General features: G+C 41.5%; 1 protein-coding gene across 1 annotated transcript; it reads right to left on the reverse strand.

Annotated features, from left to right (window-relative positions):
• Nucleotides 1–44: 44 nt before the first annotated feature.
• Nucleotides 45–22,550, reverse strand: CCDC152 (coiled-coil domain containing 152). Its single transcript, XM_090276141.1, has 9 exons — nt 22,497–22,550; nt 20,408–20,496; nt 16,976–17,081; nt 13,100–13,168; nt 7,373–7,437; nt 4,373–4,475; nt 2,733–2,860; nt 961–1,044; nt 45–406 (listed from the first exon to the last, which is right to left on the reverse strand). The coding sequence occupies exons 2-9, from the start codon at nt 20,492–20,494 to the stop codon at nt 284–286; spliced, it is 765 nt and encodes a 254-aa protein (XP_090132267.1). The 5' UTR covers nt 20,495–20,496; nt 22,497–22,550; the 3' UTR covers nt 45–283.
• Between the last annotated feature and the right edge of the window lie 252 nt (nt 22,551–22,802).

Raw genomic sequence — 22,802 nt, forward strand, 5'->3', positions numbered from 1 at the left:
CTGTCTGCTGATTGCTTAGAAAGTATTTCCACAGTCAATGATGGTTCAATAGGTAAACTAGGTCCTATGAACCTGAACTCCTTTGTGGTTAATACTATGAAGCAAGAACGCAGTACGCGGTTGGCCAAAGTGTGGATTTATTTCAATAAACTCAATTTTAAAAAGTTTAAAGCTGTCTCTTTCACTGTTATTACTTAGGCAGTATGTGATACTGACAACAGAAGTACAATTTTCAACTGCTTTTAAAGAAATAAAGTATCAGCGAATGAATTTACTGCTATACTTAAAACTGCCTGTGTTTCAGGTGAGAGCCTTTGCCCACAGAGAGGCGCTGCTCTAAGTCACGAATGGTGTCACGGAGAACAGCAATCTCCTTGTTCTTTTCTTCTTGAAGATGCTGGAGCTTCTAAATGGAGCAGAAAAATGTTGTTACTGCAACTCAGAAACAATAAAATTAAGTGCAAGGGACACCAAAAACAACACTTCTGGTTTAAGCAGAAGCAGACGTTGACAAAAGCCACGTTATTCTGAAGCGCATTTTACTCCGTGGGACCTGCTGGGGGTAAAACTGGGAGAAGGGTGCGGAACCACACACCAGCACCCGCGCTTTAGATGGTTCCCTTCGCCCTGCAGAGCTGGGAGCTGTCAAGCACGCAGGCGGGAGTGGGGCAAAGAGCAGTGCCCTGTGTGCCTGAGCAGCTTCCCGAGTTAGCCAGCCTTAGTTCCAAACACATTACGGAATTCCTTAGATGATCCAGACTTAGGGGACTTTCCTGGTGTTTTAATTAACTACTAAGACTTACTAGTTTAAATCGGAAGTGGCCTTTAAAGATGATTAAAACCGATCCTTCTGATTTGTGACGTATTTTAGGAAACAGTATTAGACGGTGTTTATGAAAGGACACCCGCCGAGAAAGTTTATTTCCCTAAGCAACAGCCACGGAAGGAAAACCGACGTACCCTTCTGTAGACGCTCGGAGGCAAAACGGTAGAATCTGGATACGGTTTGGCTTTAGTTTGAACTCTTGCAAGTTTGGCATCAAACTGAATCAAATTTAAAAAGAAAGTTATTGAGAACATTCTAGTTAAACCATTAGAAACAACTGTCTCCATAAATTATAAATGTAATCCATTTTATCATTTGGCATTTAACCTGTAATTTAAGTATATTCTCTATGTAAGAGAACACAGAAAAGTCTTTTTTTCGGAAAGAGCAAAGAACACCCAAACAAGATTAACCCTGCCTGCACGCTGAGGTTACCCGAGGAGGTTTTTACACGCACCAGTTACTGGGCACTACCTTAGAGACTCTGGGTGGGGCTAGCGTCATCTTTTTCTCAGGACAGCAGGTGTTTCTGTCATGCAGGGTTAATCTTCCCACGTTACTCTGAGTGTGCTTTTGTAAAGAAAATGTAGTGTAATTAACAGTCTGGGAAGAAAAACTCATACACCCTTCTGTATAGACTGTGAGGCTGAAGAGTAGAGTTTAGATATGCTTTTGTTGATCTAGGTTAAACTCTTTCTAGTTTGACATTGAACTCAATCAGGTTAAAAAATTCTCATAAAGCCATTCTTACAGGTCACATATTTTGCAAACTCTTTCATTGCAATTTCCCCCTTATAATTATAATTTAGGATAGCCTCCTTGAAGACTAGGAATAAACTCTGTGAGACTGTGTTCTAGTTTGGGGAGAGGCATGGGTAATTACAATGAAAACAAATAGCAAACAGAGTTTTGTATGTCAGCCGCTCCACAGACTCAGCTAACAGGGCTGGGTGGCAAATAAACGCACGTTCCCAGCGAAGGGCTTAGAAGGCAGTCCCTTAGAGGACAGGTCTTGAATCATGGCCTCTGTACCCCAGCTGGCCCTTCAGCACCTTCTGTGGTGTGTGAACACACCTGACCAGAGGCAGCAGCAGCGAAGAGCCTCTGAACTCAGCAAAGCCCCCGTTTGCTCAGTGATTACACGGTTTTCCACACTGGACCTCACCAAGAGTCCCAGGGATACCAAACTTCCAGGAACATGAAAAGTAAGTGATCTTAACTAATGGTGAATTATGGCAACGCAAGGTAACATGTCAGGCTGGGGGGATGTGCTAAAATAGGATGGAAAGGGAGATTGGTAAAATCTAGGGAAAAAATTTTAAAGAACAAATACATTGTCAAATATTAATATTTTTAGATTTTGACATCTGGTTAAACAACCCACTGAAAAGGCTTTCCAGCAAAGACCAGCAGCCTCAGCCTCTAAGATGCCCCATCTGAAGTCCCTTTAAAATTAAAAAAAGAGATCTGGTTTGTCTGCCCCTATGATAGTATCTTTGTACACATTTATTAGGGAGACATTTGTCTCTTTTTATCTCGAGTAAAGAGAAAGGAATTTCCAGCTGTTCACCAGGGCTGCACAGTCTCTGTCGGGGAGAGAGTGATGGTAAGGGTTAGGGACACGGCCCACGGCCACGGCCACGGCCATCCTATGAACACTGCGTGGGCTCGGCTGTAAGACGCAAGTAATCCCGGCGTTCGCTGACCCCGTCTGGAAACGAGGCCTCCCTGGAGCCCAGGACCAGGCGCTGAAAGGCGGCGTAGCTAACGGCTGGTGGCATGTGAGCGCTGCCTGTGACGGAGGAGGAGTGTGTGTGCGTGAAACTCACCTCCGTGTGACGGAAGGCCCGAGCTGTGGCCCAGCGGAAGGGATGCAGCCTCCCACTCGGTGGTCTTAACCACTTACCTCCAGCTGTAGCTTGATGATTTCATTTTGTTTATCCTTTTCCTGAATTTTTAACTTTGCCTTTAACTCTGAAATTTCCACCTCCATTTTCTCTATCAGTTCTTTATTCTTTTCTTCATTTAATTCAGCTGAATAAAACAAAAATAAATAAAATTAATTCACCTTAACATTTAAAAAATCTTATAAGCTTGTATTCTTCAGTATTTTAAGTGATTCACAAAGAACTAAGTTTTATTAATAAAAATATATGAGGTCTGTCCGGAAAAAGTCCAACCATTTTTAATACTCGTATATGAGAAGACAGCTGTGTGATTTTCTTGATCAAAATCCCCCTGAAAGTTTTTGTTATCAAGATTATGTTGGACTTATAAAGTGAACTGGAAAATGTTTCCTTCTTTTGTTTGTTAATCCTCTGAAAGAGTTTATGAAAGACTGGCATTACTTTTTCCTGGAATGTTGGTAGAATTTCACCAGGAAAGCCATCTGAGCCTAAGTTTTCTTTGTGGGAAAATATTTATAATGATTTAATTTCTGTAATAGAGATAGAAGAATTCAGATTTTCTGTTTCTTCTTGTGTGCGTTTTATCCTTCAAAGATGTCTAATTCATAAAAAATTTCAAATTCATTGGCAAAAAGATGTTTGCTTATGCAGTTAATTATGAGTTCATTCACTTTTTAAAGTTTAAAGTGATTTTCTCATTTCTGATATTGGTTAATTGTAACTTTATTATTTTTTTTGATCAGTCTTGATGGGTGTTAATCAGTTTTATTCGTTTTTTCAAAAAGTTTTGAATCTGATTCTTTATTATGTGTTTGTAATTTCATTAATACCCGACTTCCTTCTTTCTAATTTCTTTGATCTTAGTTTGATATGTCCCCCCATACTTCTTGATATAGGCATTTAGATAATTGACTTAAACACTTTTCAATATTTGTATTTAAGCCTATAAATGTACTCATAAACACAGCTTCATGTGTGTTCCACAGCTTTGATCTGTATAGTCTGTGTAATTCAGTTCAAAACTCTTTAGAATTTCTACTTTGATCCATAGGTTATTCAGAAATAATTTACAAACATATAGCGATTTCCTAATTATCTGCTTCTTAGAGGACCAGAAGGAACTGTAAATTCTTTTCTACAGTGGCTGTTTAATATTATCATCCCTCCAGTAAGGTATCAGAGATCCGGTTCTCCACATCTTCATTAACACTTGTTATTGACATGTTTTAAAAAACATTTTAGCAGTTATAATTTATATCACATAATTTAGGTGAAAACCTAAACTGAAATACATCAAGGCAGCGTTCATTCAAGAATACAGTAGTCCCTCTCTATATCGCGGTTCAGTTATCACAGGCCTCACTGTATCGCGGGATTTTAAAAAATATTATATTTAATTATTTATCACGGATTTTTCGCTATATCATGGGGTTTTGTGGTACTGTACAGTAAATACTAAAATAAATGTAAGGTTCCTACTTCGCGGATTTTCACCTATTGTGGGGGTGGGGTGGGGTCTAGGACGTAATACCCGCGATAAGTGAGGGATCACTGTACTGGCTATTACTGGAAAGGTTTATATATGCATTTGAATTGTTTTAGGATTGTCTTAGAATTCAGTAAATAAAAAAATACTTACTTTTTTTCTGGATATCTTGATAAAGTTTCGTTATTTCTATCTTATGTTGTTCTTCTTTGATTTTCATTTCAGTCATAAGTTTGGCAATGTTATTCTTATATTCCTAAAGATTAAAATATATGTTTAGTCTTCAATTTAAATATGTATGCACTACTTTTGAATAATTAGAAAGGTAAATTTTTCAAATATTATATTAATGTTTGATATGTAACCATATCTGTAAGGATAAGATATTGTTCATTGTTTGAATAATCAGCTTTGAGAAGGACCAATCTCTGGTCCAAGAAGACAGAGACCATTTAGAGACAATGTATTTTTATTTTTGCTTTCTGAATACTCATCACGAGTGTTTAGCATATCAGAGATGCTTAAATATTTTAATTATATGAATAAATGCCATGACAGCATTGAAGTATGTACAATAAAAGCCAAAGCTATACATCAGAGCCAATAGTAGTCACTATTCCATAGTCAGTAAGCTTATCCTAAAGTAGAGTGAATCCCTTTGAGTGTGGGCTGAACTTTCTATGTTTCTAAAAATTATATAAACATTTCTAACTCCCAGAAGGAGATTAAGCAGCACCCATTTTAAGGGTTAACTATGAGGCAGAGGCTAGAAAAGGGTGGACTTGGGATTTGAGAAGTGCTCGGCAGGGGCCTGAGATCAGTTTCTTAGGTTGCTGAAGCACAGAGATGAATTCTTATGCTAATGTGGAGAGGGCTGTTGAGAAGAGGGAGGAAGAAAAAGTCCCCAAAGGTAACATTTACGATTTTCTTGCTTAAAGAAACCACTCACAGGCCTATGATGTGGGCAGGAGAAAAGGAAGCAGAAAGAACAGTGAAGCAGGATAGTGAGAAAGAGCCACCAACGAAGGCAAGGGGTTGAGAGAAGCCTCTCGATACTATAAAAGGCAGGACTTTTTAGTCACTGCTCTTCTCCCAGCTCCTAGTGCATATCTTGTGATGTGTATTCGTTGAATGAATGAGAGTGTCCAAAAAACTTAAGGCAGAAGTTCTTAGCTTAGACCCAGTAAATGGGCTTTCAAGGATCCATTAACATCATGATATTGTATGCAAAATTATACACATATATGTGTGCATATGTACTGCTGAACATTTTTCTCAGAGAGGCTTCGGAACTTTTAATAGATACTCAGTGATATTGAGGAGGTAAAAAAGCCCAGATTCTCTGCCTTACAGAAGTTCAAGGGAATATAGTCCAGAATCGTACTGTGATACCCTGCCAGGCAACTTGCAGAATAGCCAAGCCTACCAACCACAGGCTTTAATTAAAGTTCTGCAGGTGAATTTTGGATGAATCTCATGTATCGCCATTCTTCATATGCATGTAGCTAGGATCCTAGATGGGCAGCTCCTAAGTGGCTTTCAGAAACCACTCCTGACTCAACTTTGTGCACCAAGCAGTTACTGCTCTGAGAAACGAGATAAATCGATGTCTCTTTTCGTTCCCCATTGACTTTGCTGCCTGAAGGTTCACCACTGAAGTGGAATGTAAGACCCAGACTTTTCATGGCAACCTTCAGGCACGAGGCTGTCCTAATGTCTGGGCTGCGGCTCCATCACATGAGTGTCTCTGCCCTACTTCAGCCTGGGCCAGCCCTTCTTCTTTCTGGGGGCACCAGCCCCAACAAGGAATAGTCTCTGGTTGTACTTTCGTTTTTATAAAACTTAAGGATTCTCTGTCTACACGTTATAAAACCTCTCCCAGTCCCACAGCATGGCTACTGAGGATCTCCTGAATTTGTTTCTGAGTAGTGGTTTTCCATACATTTTGGATGTGATTAGGTTTCTGGTTTCCGTATGTTTTTGATGTAATCAGGTATCTGGTTTTGCACTAGAGAATTCTTGCTGCATTAAGGCCATCTTTAGTTTGCTTTGGACAGCAGCTAATTAAGAAGTTCAGAATCTTGGGTTGTGGTGTTTTCTCACTGATTTTCACCCCTCTGGAAATCCGTATGCTATGCTAGCCAAAGCAGTATTCTATGGCTTGACATTTTGGAAAAGAGGCAAACATTACTCCGCCTTCTCTGCCCCAACTACACTGACGTCACCATCTACTGTTGAGCTCTGAAGGCAAGATAAGGGAAGGATGGGACAGAATAAAGGGAAGGGGTATTCCAGAGGCATTTAAATGGTCTCAAATTGGTGATGAGAAGCTACATTTTCAAAGAGCACAGCCAGATGCTATTTACTGCATCGGAGTGATATGCAGAAGCCCGGGCAGGGCTTTAGAATTAGATTGTGTTCCTTCAGAGGCTCCTCAGGTAAGGAACCTCATTGAATTTAGAGAAGGTCCTGCAAACTGAAGTTCTAAGTTTGATACCAAGCCAGCTGGAATTTTAGAAATCTTAGGTCAGAGTGTGACATATTGGCTCCTGGGAGATGAGGAGAATTAGCGTAATAAACCCCCCAAAGGGCAGAGGGGTGGGACCCGACATTTCCTCAGTATCTTTTATTTTCCAGTCACCGCATTTTATGTTCGAATTGCTGTCACTAGGCTCTTCTTATAGGAAAACAAAAGACAGTAACAGGTATGGTGGCCCCTGGAGAGAATTAATTGGTGATTAACTGCTCCCTTCACTTACATGGTGCAATAAAATGGTAATACGTTACTCAAATCATAATGATTAAAGACTCATACTTTACGGTAAAAAGGTTTAAAAGTGCTCATTAGAGTAAAACTCTATTAACATAATTTTAAAGTAAGTAGCAAAGTGGTTGCATCTGCTTTTAGTAGAAAGAAAAAGTCTGAGTGTTATATTAGTGCATTACAGTCTGTAAGAAGACTAGGTCCTCAAAATTTCTATTTCTTTGAAAAATTTTATTTATTAAAATCTCTGGCACACACATGTACACACATACATTTACTCTATAAATTTTGTCTGATTTTATAACAAAAACAACCACTTTCATTTTCTAACTTGATAAGACAAACACTCTACAGGGACTTGAGTGATATAAAGATTAGTACAGACTTACCTGTTGATGAGATTTTAACTTTTCTTGCATAAGATCAGCATTTCTTTTTAGTTGTTCATTTTCGCCTGTTTAAAAATCATCAGAGTATTCTAACACACAGCACTTCTCAACTGATATGGGACTATATTCAACATTCCAAGTTTTCATTCCTGTGTGTATTCAACACGGGCAAACAGCTCTACCTCAATGTCTACAAGGCAGGCAAAGGGGGCCCGAGACTGGAGTGTTGACACAAAATTATTATTGTTCTTCGAAGAACTTACAGTCTAGTGATGAGACAGATGCATAGGTAGTGATACGGCATAACTGCTCTGTAATGGTGTGTGTCTGAAATACCCTTGGGGCTGTGGAAGAAAAGCCTAGGTCAGCTTGAAGTTGGGAAAGGCAGAGAGAGAGAGGAGCCACTTGAGCTGAGACTTACTCCATGTTGGAGGGGGCATTTCAGATGCAGAAAACTGCACAGAAGACTTTGGGCTTGAGTTGAGGTGGCACGTTTGGGAAAATTACAACTCAGGTAGCATTCTGTTGGAGTGTAAACTGTGATGAAGGTGTGATAAACAGGCTGGGGCCATGTCCTAACAGGAGGCAGACACGCTCTACGTGAACGACTTTAAATGTTACTTTACAGAATCATCAAAAAACTTTTACAGAGTCATCAAAGGACTTTGAACAGTGAAGTGAAATGATTGGCCCCAGTTAAAAAGATTACCTGGCAGTGTGCACAGGATGAGTGCGAGGTTTGGAACCCAGAGGAGTGGGTACCAGGAAAGAGACCAGGTAAGAAATAACAGGGGCCTGTGTTAGGTCAGCGGCAGTAGGAGTCAGAAGGAGAGCGAAGATAACCAGATGACGGAATTACCAGGAGCTTTAGTGACTGATTAGACAGACAGCAGAGGCAAAAGAGAAGGGGGAAACTCGGCCTTTTAGGTTTCTGGTTCTATAACTGAAGAATCTCCAACAGTTTGGGAAAATGAAAAGGGGAAGACTTTTAGGAGAGAAGGAATAGATCTGAATCTTTACCATGCCGAATTTGGAATGGCTGCGGTACGCAGGAGGACATTGCTGGTGGGCTGAGAAGCATCTAAGGGCAGCTGAAGGGAGAACTTCCTACAGGGAGACCAAGAAGGAGTGTCCAGAGATGCAGCAGAGAACGGACGGCACAATGAAGGGATTAAAGGGGTTACAATCAATGACATTAAATGCGACACACTCACAACCATCAACAACTGAGTCTAAAACGTAAAAACAGAAACCACCTAAGCAAACAACCAGGACAGGAACAGAATCATAGGTATGGGGATCATTTGGAGGGTTATCAGCTGGGAGGGGGGAGGGGGAGAGATGGGGAAATGGCGCAGGGACTAAGAAGCATAATCGGAGCCCTGGCTGCTGTGGCTCAGTGGATTGAGCATCGGCCTGTGAGCCCAGTGTCGCTGGTTCGATTCCCAGTCAGGGCACATGACTAGGTTGCACGTCAGGTCCCCAGTTGGGGGCGCAAGTGAGAGGCAACCACACAGTGAAAAAAAAAAAAAGAAGCATAATCGGATGGTACAAGATAGACAGGGGAATGTTAATAATAATACAGGAAAGGGTGAAGCCGAAGAACTTAAATGCATGGACCATGGACATGAACTAAGGGGGGAGGGATTGCTGGAGGGAAGAGGGGTACTGAGAAGAGGGGAGCAAAGGGGAAAGAAATTGAAACATCTGTAACAGCACAATCAATAAAATATACTTTAAAAAAAAGGTCAAGTGAAAGAATGCTGAATGAAAACTTCGGGAGAAGCCCGACTGTTCTAAGTTAAAGATTAGGTGAAAGTGAATAAATGGAGACATTGATTGCAGACTATTAATCCCTTGAGGTTTGATCGTAAAAGAAAAGAGTGAGGGCAACCGAAGGGAATAAATCCAAAGTCAAGAGAACTTTGTCCTCTTGTATGTTTAAAAGATGAAAGATATTGTGTGTGTGAGGTGGGGGAGGTAGAGACAGAAGAGAGTATAGGGGACAAATGGTAATGGAAAAGACACAATAAAAGTAATGTACAATGTCTTGGCTGGTATGGCTCAGTGAATTAATTGAGTGCCGGCCTGCAAACCCAAAAGCTGCTGGTTTGATTCCTGGTCAGGGCACATGCCTGGGTTGCAGGCCAGGTCCCCAGTTAGGGGTGCGTGAGAGGCAACTGATCGATGTTTCTCTCTCACATCGACGTTTCTCTCTCTCTCTTTCTCCCTCCCTTCTGCTTCCCTTCTCTCAAAACACAAATAAATAAATAAAAAAATATTTAAAAAATAATGTAAAAAAATTCAGTATTTTAATTAAAATTGCACTGAATGTGTTTATTAACTTGAGGAAAATGGACATTTTAATAATGATGTCTTCCTTCTGCCAAAAAAATTGATCAATCCCTCTGTACATGTAAGTAGGCTAAATAGAACCACATGACTTATCTGTTGAGGAAAGCCATCTACTGAAGAAATAGATTGCCTTCTGAAAAGAGTATACGATACTTTGCTTGGCTCTAAGTTATCTTTCATCTGCAGAAAGGTCAACACACAATATTGTTAGCACTGCTTCTTCCATCATCCTACCAGACTCTGCAATGGATTTCCAAACACATGGCTACTTCTTTAAGGTATAAGGTTTTTGTTACTCTGGCTGGAGTAGTTATAAATTCAAATAGCATTTTGTATCATTGTAGAATCCACCTGATCCTGATATTTGACAAGTAATCTTTCTCTGACCTAGCCAAAATCTACTTTAATCTCTTGGATTCTAATAATTTTGTAATGTATTTTCATAAAACTGGTTGTTTTCCATTGCCATCAAATAGGGAGGAAAATCCTCAAGAATGTATTGTTTTCAGATTAATTATATACATATAGTGAGTTGGCTTTCTTTGGTATCATTGATGATTAAATTGCTTAGCTTTGTAAAAAGTTCATCCCATAATCTAAATATTTTTACATTAAAGGTTCTTGCTTGGTTACCTAAATAAAGGCTCTGTTGATTTAACTTGAGATCACCCACAAGTGGCATTTACTCAGATTCTGTAAAAGTTTTTGTCTTGTAATAAACTGAGTATTTTTATTTTATTTTTAAAAAAATCAGATATCAATAGTTATATAACTGACCAATTTTTGTCTTATTTTGTTTTGCCTTGTTTTCTACAAAACCTAGAGTGAATTTTTGTGCAGCATCGCACAAGCATTTGTAGCCACTCCTTAGCCTAAATAAGCAAATTAACCCCACAGCCTTGACAATCAAATGGATGAAGTGAAAGATGGGTAGTTTACATCTGTCACTGCCCAAGCCAAGGCCTAGAGAAGCATTGGGAAAATGAAATCAAGGAATCATGGAATATCCATTTTTAGGAAGAGCTACGTAAAAATGTGTACTACCATATCTGTACAAAGATGTTATTGTGACTATTGGTCAATGTTTGATACCCTTTTACAAATAAATACTATAGTCATTACCCTGGCTGGTTTGGCTCAGTGGATTGAGCGTCGGCCTGCGAGCTAAGTGTCGCTGGTTCGATCTTCCAGTCAGGGCACATCAGAGAAGGAAAACTCTGATTCCAAAAAACCTCCGCTGCCTTGCGGCATACCTCTTCAGGGGAAAGGCTAAGGGAGTAAACCCCGACAGAAAATCCGGAGCCGGAGTCCCTAAGGCGGTTTGACGTTGTAGTCAACACCAGCAACTCCTGCGGCGCACCTGAAGCCAAGCTGTATTGACTCCGTCTTTCCCTTGGATCCTTCAGCTGCGAAGAGAGGGGGGGTCTGCTGCATGGGCAACAGCAGAACCTCCATATCACCCTGCCCAGGCTCTGTAGCTTCAGCTTCACTGGAGAGGACACTCCAGCGTCATTGCAAGATGTCGATTCAACACGGGAGGAGACAGATACCGTGTCACTCCCGAGTCAGACTGCACAGCCATTCTCGGCGGTGCAGATAGACTCTTAAGAAGCTACACCATCGTCTCTCGAGACGGACGGCTGCCGACGACGACGACTATAGTCATTATTAAGTTGTAATTGACTTTCTGGAAATTCAAAAAATTAGCTGATTTATAGTAGATACTTTATTGAAACAAAATCCTGAAAATAGTTAAATACCATTTACATCCTAAAATAAGGAGACTGTATATAATTATGAACATTCACGTGGGATGGCAATGAAACACTGGAAAAAAAATCTATGGGCTACGTGGGGATCAGAAGCCTGCAGGAGTTAGCCGAAAAAAAAAAAAAAAGAAAAAGGCATTGGAGATGGTGCGGTTCCCCATCGATTGCCCTCCTTAGTCGCCAGAACCGCAGTTAGTGGAATATTGCTATGGCGGTAAGCCCTTTCTACACTACAGTTGCTTTTGACAGTGTCTGTGCAGAGTCTTCTAATACAATTTCTGTATTTGGTCTATGAGCACTTAAGGAAGTATTTTAAGGGAAAGCAATGGGGAGGATAAGAACTAACAATAATACTTAAAAAAAAAAAGAATCAACAAATCAACAAACAACTTGTGCTGGAGAGGATGTGTAGAAATGGGAACCCTGGTACGCTGCTGGTGGGAATGCAGATGGTGCGGCCGCTGTGGGAAACAGTATGGAATTTCCTCAAAAAACTAAAAATGGAACTGCCTTTTGAACCAGCAATTCCATTGCTAGGATTATACCCGAAAAATCCTGAAACCCCAATTCAAAAGAACCTGTGCACGCCAATGTTCACAGCAGCACTATTTATACAATAGCCAAGTGCTGGAAACAGCCTAAGTGCCTGTATGTAGGTGAGTGGGTCACAAAACTGTAGTACGTTTACACAATGGAGTACTATGTAGCAGAAAGAAAGAAGGAACTTCTACTATTTGCAACAACATGGATGGAACTAGAGAGGATTATGCTTAGCGAAATAAGCCAGGCAACAAAAGAAAAATACCTTATGCTATCATCCATTACAGGAAACTAATGAACAACACACACATACACACACAAAAAAGATAAATCTTAATTAGAACATTATGAAGATAGTAAAGAATAACATGCCAAATCAAATATTGCATTTAAGATCCCTATTATATTCTCACCTACAAATGTGAAGTATTTCATGATAAAAGCAGAAGACTAGAGTGAGGAGTTCGTATTTGACGTACGTTTTATGTTGGAAAGGACCCTGCAGGCAGTTTAGTTTAACCTCCAGTCCGGTAGAGGAAAACCCACAAACCTGCACCTGTGGCCAAGTCAGAACGGGACAGAACACTTGGTGGCCCTGTCGGTCCATCAGCGGTAGGCCTACTGGGTGAGCCTGCCTTGCACAGTAGGAAAGGCTGAATGTGTCAGCCCCATTCCCGCAAACGTGGCCTTCGTCTGCGACAAAAACGTGAACAGGGAGCGATCCCTGCAGTTTGACTCGGATGTTCATTCTGTAGCTATTCCATTAGAAACGCCTGCCCTTTGAGGCTGGGCCCATGTGGTTATTAAAGATGAAGAGTCCTATTGTGACAGATTATAAAACCCTGATGTCCCTGTCAGAATATGACTGAATTGTTCTGTTCAGCATGGAATTTTTTATTTCATAGTCATTATGGAAGGTATTAAGTACTAAGGAGTCCTTCCCTTAGCTGATAAATTTACAAGACCAAATGAAAAGAAACTTACTATCAACAATGTAAAAACTCTCTATCTTTAAAGGTGTTCAAATACATATATTTTTAGATTTTATTTTTTTCTAACTTACCTTTCAAATTATGTTGATATTCAATGGTCTGGTATAGCATTTTTACCATATTATGAAGGGCAGCATTCTCTAAAACAAAAAAGATAAATTTATTTGAAGATTACTTGCTTTTGTTTTGGAATTATTCTCTCAAAATTGAAATACATAAAATAATACTTAATTGATAATTATCAGGTCTTAATAAAGCAACCAGGCATCTCAGAGCAAATTATATAATAACGACTTTTTAATCACCCTTTAAGTCAAATGCAAGTCAGGAGTTAGTAGAGATTTCCGAAGGCACAATGAATTCAGCACGACCCGGAATTCCTCCTTGTGCCTTAGCAAGAGCTGCCCTACCAGTAAGGCACGCGTGGAACTGTCGGGGGGACTGTGAGGAGTGTATCCATACGAGTTTTCCATGAAAGAACATCCCAAGGATGGAGAGTCCAGGCACATTAAGTTTTGTTCAAAGGCAGAGAGCCAGGGCTGGGGAGGTGTCATTTGGGATAAGGTAAATGCCTTTCCTCCTCCCTGTCCTCCTACACTTTTATGCCTGAGTCCCAGGGCAAGGGAGTAGCAATGAAAGGAGGAAGGACTCGATGTGTGGCTACAGGGCGTCAGCACTTCGGTGCCAGTGACGCCCGCCTCAGTGGGAGATGGAGCCTTCCTTGCACGCCCTGGTGCCCAGATGCTGCATAAAGTTTTCAGTATCCCCGTGCATGTCACCAGCAATGGCTAAACCTCTGACGGGTAGCAACAGCGGGGAAACCTTCTGGGACTTTAATCAGTCCGCTCGGCTATGAGGTCCGGGGCGGCAGGGACTATTTTCTGTGTCGTTCGCCATATCTCCCTCGTACCCAGAGCAGGCGTGGTCCGTAACAGGCACTCCCTAAATATTCGTGAAGGGATTGGTGCACAGACAGGCAATACCACAGTAAGCAAGAAACGAGTCTTAGAATAATAATGTATATTATATTACTATTCTAAGGGCTTGGCAAATAGGACATCATTTAACCCTCTTGAGCCGATGAGGTAGGTCCTAGTATTTGCCTCGTGTTACATATGAGGAAACTGACACACAGAAGTTTAGTAAACTGCCCAAGGCCACACCCATAACTAGGAAGTGGGAGAGCCAGGACGGGAGCCCGGCAGCCCTGCACTAGTCGGGATACTGACCGCTTCGCTGCCGCCCAGAAGGCGCGCTCCGGAGACACTGGTCACAGTAACTCGCGTGGGCTGAGGTTCCGGAAAGGGAGCAAGAACAGGACCAGGGACTCTCTGTGACAGTTACGGCTGTCACGTTTTTACTGTAAGGTTAGGAAACGTAGGTTGCACTTCTCCAAGTTTGTAATTGTAGTAGCTAAATATCCAGTGATTAATAACTTCGCAAAATAACAATATTTTAAAAAGAAGCACAATTCTACAGTTGAAAGGCGATTTCACCGTTATGCACTTGGCTAACTGTCAGCAACTACTGAGCCTTGTTTCCGTGCCTCCGGTGCTACAGGCCCGTGACCAGTATCCAGCTGGTACGCACGCACTAGCAGGACACACTAACGAGCTGCCATTCTAACTGGGCATCTGTGCTGACGGTCAAATAGTAAATACCACATTTGTACCGAATAAGCTGCCTCCTTCCAGTAATAGTACCATTGATTGAAGGTTAGTCTGCCAGGCATTATACTGCGTGCATTCAAATCACCGCCTCGGAAGCTGGCAGCATTACCCTGATTTTACAAAAGCCGCAGATCACCCACGGAGGTCTGGGTCCTTGCCGAAGAGTCCCCAGGTAGGACGTCAAGGGTGGAGACAGGGACACAGCGTTGCCTCATTTCAGATCTGCGCTCCTATTCTGCTTTCCCGCCGCCCGCTCGGGGACTGCAGGGTCGGCCGGTCCCGGCGTGGCTTTTCCCAGTATCACGGACGCCGAAGCAGCTCCCCGGTTTGGAGCTCCTGAGTTACAATACTCAGCGCAGTTATAGGTGTTATTATTCCTCTCCTTTCTGCCCCTCAACAATTTGTGTACATCGCTTCGCCTCCTTTATCACACTGCATTTTAGTTATTCGCTTTTTCTCCCACCGGACAGTAAACTCTCTCAGGGAAAGAGACACCCTTTTACTTTGACATTCCTTGCTTCTCACGTGGTGACTGTTTCATAGGCGTTCAATATTTTTTATATTTATCGGCTAAATGAAGGCGCCCATGGGGCGAGGGGAGAACGTGGCACCCGGCTTCCAGGGCGCGGCCCTGCTGCCAGCACACACGGGCGCGTTCCGCAGAAGTTCAAAGCTTCCTGCAGTTCAAAGTCGCGACTGCGGTGGCTTTTCACGTCCCCCAGCACCCCCTCTATCATCCCCGCCGCCCGTTCAGACGACATTCCTACCACCCTCCGGTTTTCTCTCTCTCGCTGTTTCCCAGTAAGGAATGATGTTCAATTACATCTGACAACACCTACTTCATGTAACTGCAGCGTCTGCTACAATTTAAAACTGAAGGAGGCACAGGCTCAGCTCACACTTGCTCTGTGTGTCTTTTAGGGGCTTGAAACCAGCAGTTCATGGCATGAGGAGCCTGAAATTTCCTCGGAAATCAGCAAATTGAAAACAGAACCCGGGAATTGAAAGTAGATGAAAAGTTTTTAAAAATGTGCATTTCACAATGTAAACACAAGGTGGCTCTGGCAACACATTTTTTCTTTCTTTCTTTTTTAAAAACAAAGGAAACTGGCTCAAGAAGGAATTGTTCCTAAGGTAGAACACCGTTCATTATTTTAGAACAATGGCTTTTAAAGGTCTTTGCAAACATATACCCAATTGTTGTTTAGATTGAACTTTATGATGTAATTTGAAAAATTCTACAGTCCTATTCAATTCTTAAAAACTAGAGGTCAGAATATTAAACTGCTGTTTATATTATCTAATTTAGTAAATCAATGATAATTTTGAGCTCAAAGTTAGGCCCTACCATTAACTAGTAATTTATTCATTAACACCTATTTCACAAAGCAGTTGGAAACTTTAAAACAATTATGCATGAAAATAATTTTTACAGTACTCAGTCCTCAATACTAATATTATTTACCATGTTGGAATGGCGGCAAAGAAATTCTTTTTTCTGATGGCAAATGTGCAAAACAAAACATCACAATTTTATTCTTTACTGTTGAACAAATTCCATCATATATATAGTTTATTCTTCTCCTCTAAGTGAATTAATACACATTGAACTCTGTAAATTGTCACTTTTACTTGTTTGTTTGCTTCCACTGTGTATTATTCAGCAAAAGGGTATTTCAACTTAAAATAATTAGAATTAGATGTTCAAAAAGTATTTATTTTTTTCAATGTAAAATACACACGAAACATAAGTACAAAGTGACTACCTCTCCAATCCCCGCCCCCAAATTACCCAGGGTCCCTTGCCCCAAAGCAAGCCCCTCAGACACAGACTGGGCATGGGCACAGCTGGGAGCTGGCACCAGAGTCTCGGAAGAGGGTGGAGCGTGACAGCCTAGGGCAGCCCGTTTTTCACACTAAAATTTTTGACTTGTCTGAAATTTCTTTTGGAGTTTTTGTGAGGCAGGAACACAGCTGCATTTTTTTTCTCATGGTTTGGAAGGCCTGGGTTGATCCCTGGATTTGCCAGTTCCTAGCCAAGTGACCTCAGACAGAATATTTAACTTCTTTTATCTTACTTTCCCTCATTCCTGAGGTAGGGTAATAATACCAGCCCTACATGTCTTTCAGGGCTATATTAAGGATAAAATGATAGTCTCGAAAGTGCTATGTGAACTTAAAATACATTACAAATGTATGGGGCAATATTAACCACTGTTGTACCCAAACACGCTCTCATTAGAATTAGTATTTCCTTAGGTAGCCACGCAAACTAACCTTCTTTAAGTGAGGCCTCCTTTGTTTGCATTTCCTTCAATAAACAGTTACTTTTTTCCATTTGCACAGCCACTATATTGCTCTTTCCAATGACTTCCATCATTTTCTGTAGAAGAAACAATATATAACATTACCAAATCAATGCTGTGATTTTGGTTTTCTTACCTAAGTATATAAAGACTAATGAAAATACAAACCAATTAATACCTGAAAGTATAATGATTAAGCCTGACATAATTTGTACCCCCTTCTTTCCAACTGTTCAACCCTCAGTCCTATGGTTAACATTTCCTTATAGATGTTTCCAAAATATTTTACGATTATACAAATATAGGGAAGGATCGTGCTGTACTCTGTTCTGTACTTTGGATGTTGCCCTTGGCACTATTACCTTGGACATGATGTTATATGAGCACATGTAGGTCTGTCTCATTCTTTGAACAGCTACATTGAGTTTCATTTATGAATATTTTGCAATTTATTTAATTAGTTTCCTACTGAGGAAAATTTTTGTTGTTTCCACAGTTTGCTCTTGCAGGTGATTCATAAACATTCCTGAAGATATGCTTTTGTATCTTTGTGAATAGTATAAGAGCGGCCACATACCCAACTGAACACTTTCAAAAATCACCAATTCATGACCAGTCTTGCATTATCTATATCCACTTTCTTTTCTTTTTAAAGTATATTTTATTGATTATGTTGCTACGGTGGTCCCAATTTCTTTTCCTTTTGCTCCCCTCTTCTCAGTACCCCTCTTTCCTCCAGCAGCCCCACTCCCCTTAGTTCATGTCCATGGGTCATGCATATAAGTTCTTTGGCTTCCCCCTTTCCTATGTTATTCTTAACCTCCCCCTGTCTATTTTGTACCAACCAGCTATGCTTCTTAGTCCCTGCACCATTTCCCCATTTTTACCCCTTCCCTCTCCCAACTGATAACCCTCCACATGGTCCCAATACCTATGATTCTGTTCCTATTCTGGTTTGCTTCGTTGGATTTTGTTTTTATTTTTTAGATTCAGTTGTTGATAGCTTTGAGTTTGTTGTCATTTTAATGTTCAGTTTTGATCTTCTTTCTCTTAAAAAAGTTTTTTTAACATTTCATATAATAATGGCTTGGTGATGATGAACTCCTTTAGCTTTACCTTGTCTGGGAAGCACTTTATCTGCCCTTCCATTCAAAATGATAGCTTTGATGGATAGAGTAATCTTGGTTGTAGGCCCTTGCTTTTCATCATATTGAATACTTCTTGCCAGTCCCTTCTTGCCTGCAAAGTTTCTTTTGAGAAATCACCTGACAGTCTTATAGGTACCCCTTTGTAGGTAACTCTCTGCTTTTCTCTTGCTGCTTTTAAGATCCTCTCTTTATCTTGAAACTTTGGCATTTTAATTATGATGCGTCGTGGTGTGGTCCTTTTTGGGTCTAGCTTGTTTGGGACTCTCTGTGCTTCCTAGACTTGTATGTCTATTTCCTTTGCCAAATTTGGGAAGCTTTCCTTCACTATTTTTTCACATGAGCTTTCAATTTCTTGCTTTTCCTCTTTTCCTTTTGGCACCCCTATGATTAGGATGTTGCCACATTTAAAGTTGTCCCAGAGGTTCCTAAGCCTGTCCTCATTTTTTTCAGTTCTCATTTCCTCATTCTGTCCTGGTTGACTGTTTTTTCCCTTATATTCCAAGTCATTGATTTGAACTGAAGTTTCCTTCCCATCACCATTGGTTTTGTGTGGATTTTCTTTTGTTTCATTTAGCATAGCCTTCCCTTCTTCCCTTATGCATTTGCCGTACTCAAGCATATCTGTCAAGTCTGTGAGCATCCTTATCACCAGTGTTCTGAACTCTGTGTCTGTTAGGTTGGCTATCTCCTCATTGCTTAGTTCTCCCACTGGCACCTTGATCCATTCCCTCCTTTGGGCCATACTTCTCTGTCTCCTCATCTTGACAGTCTCCTGTGTTTGATTGCCTCTGTGTCATAGGTAGAACTGTCATACCTGTTATGTTGTAAGGGGTAAAGCCTTAGGTATTCATCAGTTTCACCACATTGTGGCGCTGTGTGGGGGGAAGGGTTTGAGAGGGAACAATGCCGATTGCTCAGCACCCGCCCCTTTTCCAGGCACTTCTCCCACTTCTGTATGGGTCTGGCACCTCTCTAGCTATTGCCCTAGCCGTCATTCCCAGAGTGGGTGGGTCTGCGGACAGACTAGGACCATGGGGACCCTTTAAACAAGGGGACTCTGCTGAGAGACCAGCAATTTCTGCCTCTGCCCCAACCCCCACTGGTTTGCACAGTCAGAAGCAATGAGGCTTTATTTTCCCCCGCGTTGGAACCATGAGCTGCACAGTCTGGTCTGGTGCTGGGAGTGCTCCCATGGTGTCCCTCCCGACTTTTTAAATGTTTGGCTGCACCTCCTGCCGGCCTGCCACCTCCGTCTATACTCGCTTTCTTATTTGTCACCACTTCTGAACTTATCTCAGAGAAACTGCCTGACATCAGATTATTTTATCCTTGAATATTACCATCTATGTGCACCTTTAAGAGAGAAGACTCAAACATATAATCACAATACCATTATCACAGCAAAAATGAACAATATTTCTTATTTACAATGTTTGAGAAGATTATAGATAATCACAAAACCAGTTCCAAAAACTACCAATTCCTCTCCCATCAGCAGTGCTCAATCTTGTTCTCTTATTTTGGTAAGTCACTTGGTTAAAAAAAACCCAGGCTCATTGTTATAAAAAAGCTCCTAATGGCACATCAAAATATCGATCATAATGAAAATTCTTTTATTATGATAATACTACACTGTGCAGGTGAGGAGGAATAGAGAGGGATGATAAGAAAAGGAGAGAAAAGAAAGGTGGGTATTATTTCCCCTCCCTCTTCTGCTTCACAGACCCACTCCCCACATCTTTAATTTATCCATCTACATTTTCTCCCAGGCCGAGGAGGGGGAAAATCTCTAATATATGCTTGTGGATTTGGTCTGCCATGTAACTTGTCCAGAGCTGTGGATGGAGGACTTCAAACGGGTCTCTTTTAGGTAAAAGAGAAGGAAAGGGAACAGAAAGAATAGGAAAGACTAAAAGAATGTTTGGAGTTAGTCATAATGGTAAGAGATTGAAAACTGCGTCTACTTCAATTCTCACTAAATCATTCCTGAGTTTATGGACATCTCAGGCACTTAAGTATGTGTTTTCCCTTTAAGTTTAGCAACAATATATCAATTATTCATCCCCTGGCCCCAGAAACATTTAGATGCATTAGTACAAATGAGCCAAAATCATAGATATTTTAAATACATATTTAAAATTATAAAGGGCTTAGCAAAGTATATTTCCATGATCTTTACCCTGCTCATTTTGGGGCTGTACATTTTTCTTTTTTCCAGCTCCTATACATGTCAACCGTTTGATAGCTTTACGTACCTTTTCTAGCTGTGAGAAGTCAAGTATAAGTTTGTCAAGATTCATACTGGTAATCTTTTTTACACACCCATCACTGCTCTGATTCATGTCTAAATCAGTGCAGAGGAAATAGTGTTAGAACAAACAACAAATAAAACCTAAAGCTCTACAATAGTATGAATGACTCAAACGCTCTGTTACACTCAGAGAATTTTTGTTATACCCATTAGCAATAGTCAAATGCATTACTGCTTCTCCACTCCTCTACACCTCTACCTTCCCCGAGTTTTCTTTAAAGAAATCTAAAATTAGTGCAACGATATATATATGTAAAAAGTATTTGTCCCTACCATACAAAAATTAATTATGCCCCTGTTCAACACTCATTTCTTTGCCATCAGCATGGCTGGACTTACAATCTGATGCGTTACTAAATCTGATGAGTGACCTTTAAATATAGGTCTTCTCAATTTAAGTTATTTAAAACATTTAACTATCATGCCACAAAGATTTTTTTTTTTTTGCTGTATTTCTTGGTACTGTGCTTATTGCTATGGAATGAATTGTGAATCCCCTTCAAATAAGTATGTTGAAGTGCTAACCCCCCATAGTGACTTGCACAAAGGAAAGGTCACATGAGCACAAGGTAAGGTGACCATCTGAGGAGGGGGCCCTCACCAGACACCAACCCTGCTGGCATCTTCATTTAGAAATTCTCAGCCTTCAGAACTGTGAGAAAATAAAACTCTGTTGTTTAAGCCCCCCAGTGTGTAGCATTGTTATAAAGTTATAGAGTAGGTGAACACACCGAATTTTCATATTTTGGTAATCTGGTAAACAAATGTAAATTAACATGCTCAAAGCTATCACTCTGTATTTCTGTTCTCTTATTTTGTGTAAGAATAACCACTGGGTGTAGCCAGCTGACTGCTGAAGAAGAGTTTCAGTTTTAGTCCTATGGAACCAATCATAAGAAATCCAGTAAGGATGGAAAAACTGACTTTTGCAATCCAGCCAGCACTTATATTTGGGGGTAGGAGAGTGTCTAGAAAAATCAAGATTAATACAGTCTAAAAGTATGAGACACTTATGTTCAGACTTTTCTCTAGCAAAGAGGAAGAAGAAAATACAATTTTGAAAGTTAGGCACTCTAGATTGAGGAAAGTGGCAGTGGCCAGTAGCCGGAAGTGAAAGGTAAGTAAAACCCCCGAAGTAATTACTCAAAGTAATTTTGGGGGGTGTATTATTGTTTAAAATAAGGTACTATATACCAAAACACAGACATTGTTTGACAATGTTATTTCATTAAAAAATCCCACTTCCATCCTCTTTTTAATATTGTATTCCTTTAACAACCATTAGTGGTTTTTAAATCTGAGAAAATTTTAGCTGAATACTTTAAGTTTATTGAATTACTATCTTGTGTATCAAATGTACAAGTAAAACTACATAAAATCCCTTAAGTAGTTAAAACTTGATTCTTAAGGCAGGAGAGTAATTGTAATAACATTCCAAGATAAATACAGTGACATCCCTCTTAGGGTAAAATGGAAAAATCACCCTATTTGATATACTGTTATTGTTTAATAGAACTCCATGATAATCGCTTTTTTGGGGGGCGGGGGGGGCGTTCCTAACATTTTCAATAAAAAAGGTTTGCTAGGGTTTTGTCTCAGAACGTGGCTCCCCGTTCTGAACAAACTTCATTTTAATTGGCGCTTCATTTTCTTCGGCCGCTGCCCCCTCCGGAGGAGGCCCGTGGGGGGGTTTTCCTTACAAAACCGTTACTGCCCCTCCCCGGCTGGGAGGGCACGCCCCGCCCCCAGCTCCTCCCTGCGGCCTGCCCCGCCCCTCCCCCGCGGCCAGTTGAGCGCTGGGCCTTGGACTTGGCCTGGGCTTCAGGGGGCTGCCACCTTCTTTGGGGAGAAGCAGAGACGGACTTGGCACCGCCGAGGCCCAGCTTCAGGCCCCCTCGCAGGCGCCGCCGGCCCCGCTGACGTCCCTGGCTTGGGGGCGGGCCCCTGTGTCCCCTCCGCAGCCCCGCGTGGGCGCACCCCACCCCCACCGCACCCGCACCCCGCGTCCTTAGGGGCCTGACGCCAACGCAGACCGAGCGGCTGGGCCCAGGGGACAACGAGGTGCGGAGGACAGAAACCCGCGGGAAAGCCGGGAACTCCGAATGCGCGGCGCAGGGGCCTGGACCCTGCACGGTTGCCGGGTCTCTTCCGCCCCGGTCCGTCGCCGATAGCGCTCCCCGCCCCGGTCCGTCGCCGATAGCGCTCCCCGCCCCGGGAAGCAGGTCCCCGCAACAATGGGCCCGCCCGGCGCCCGGCCCCACGTGCGCCCCGGCCCTCGCTCCGCCGTGCTCAGCGCTTCCTCGGCTTCTCGTGCGTTTCCGTAACGTGACTCAGCGCCG

The sequence above is a fragment of the Furipterus horrens genome, unplaced genomic scaffold (assembly GCF_987537825.1).
Source record: "Furipterus horrens unplaced genomic scaffold, mFurHor1.1.pri manual_scaffold_5, whole genome shotgun sequence".
Lineage (NCBI taxonomy): Eukaryota > Metazoa > Chordata > Mammalia > Chiroptera > Furipteridae > Furipterus > Furipterus horrens.

Excerpts from the sequence above, each read along its gene's own strand:
- CCDC152 (XM_090276141.1), bottom strand. The coding sequence starts at position 20,494 with ATGAATCAGAGCAGTGATGGGTGTGTAAAAAAGATTACCAGTATGAAT. Across the intron at positions 4,476-7,372 it reads AGTTAAAATCTCATCAACAG|GAATATAAGAATAACATTGC; the intron begins GTAAGTCTGTAC and ends TTTAATCTTTAG. Across the intron at positions 2,861-4,372 it reads TCAAGATATCCAGAAAAAAA|CTGAATTAAATGAAGAAAAG; the intron begins GTAAGTATTTTT and ends TGTTTTATTCAG.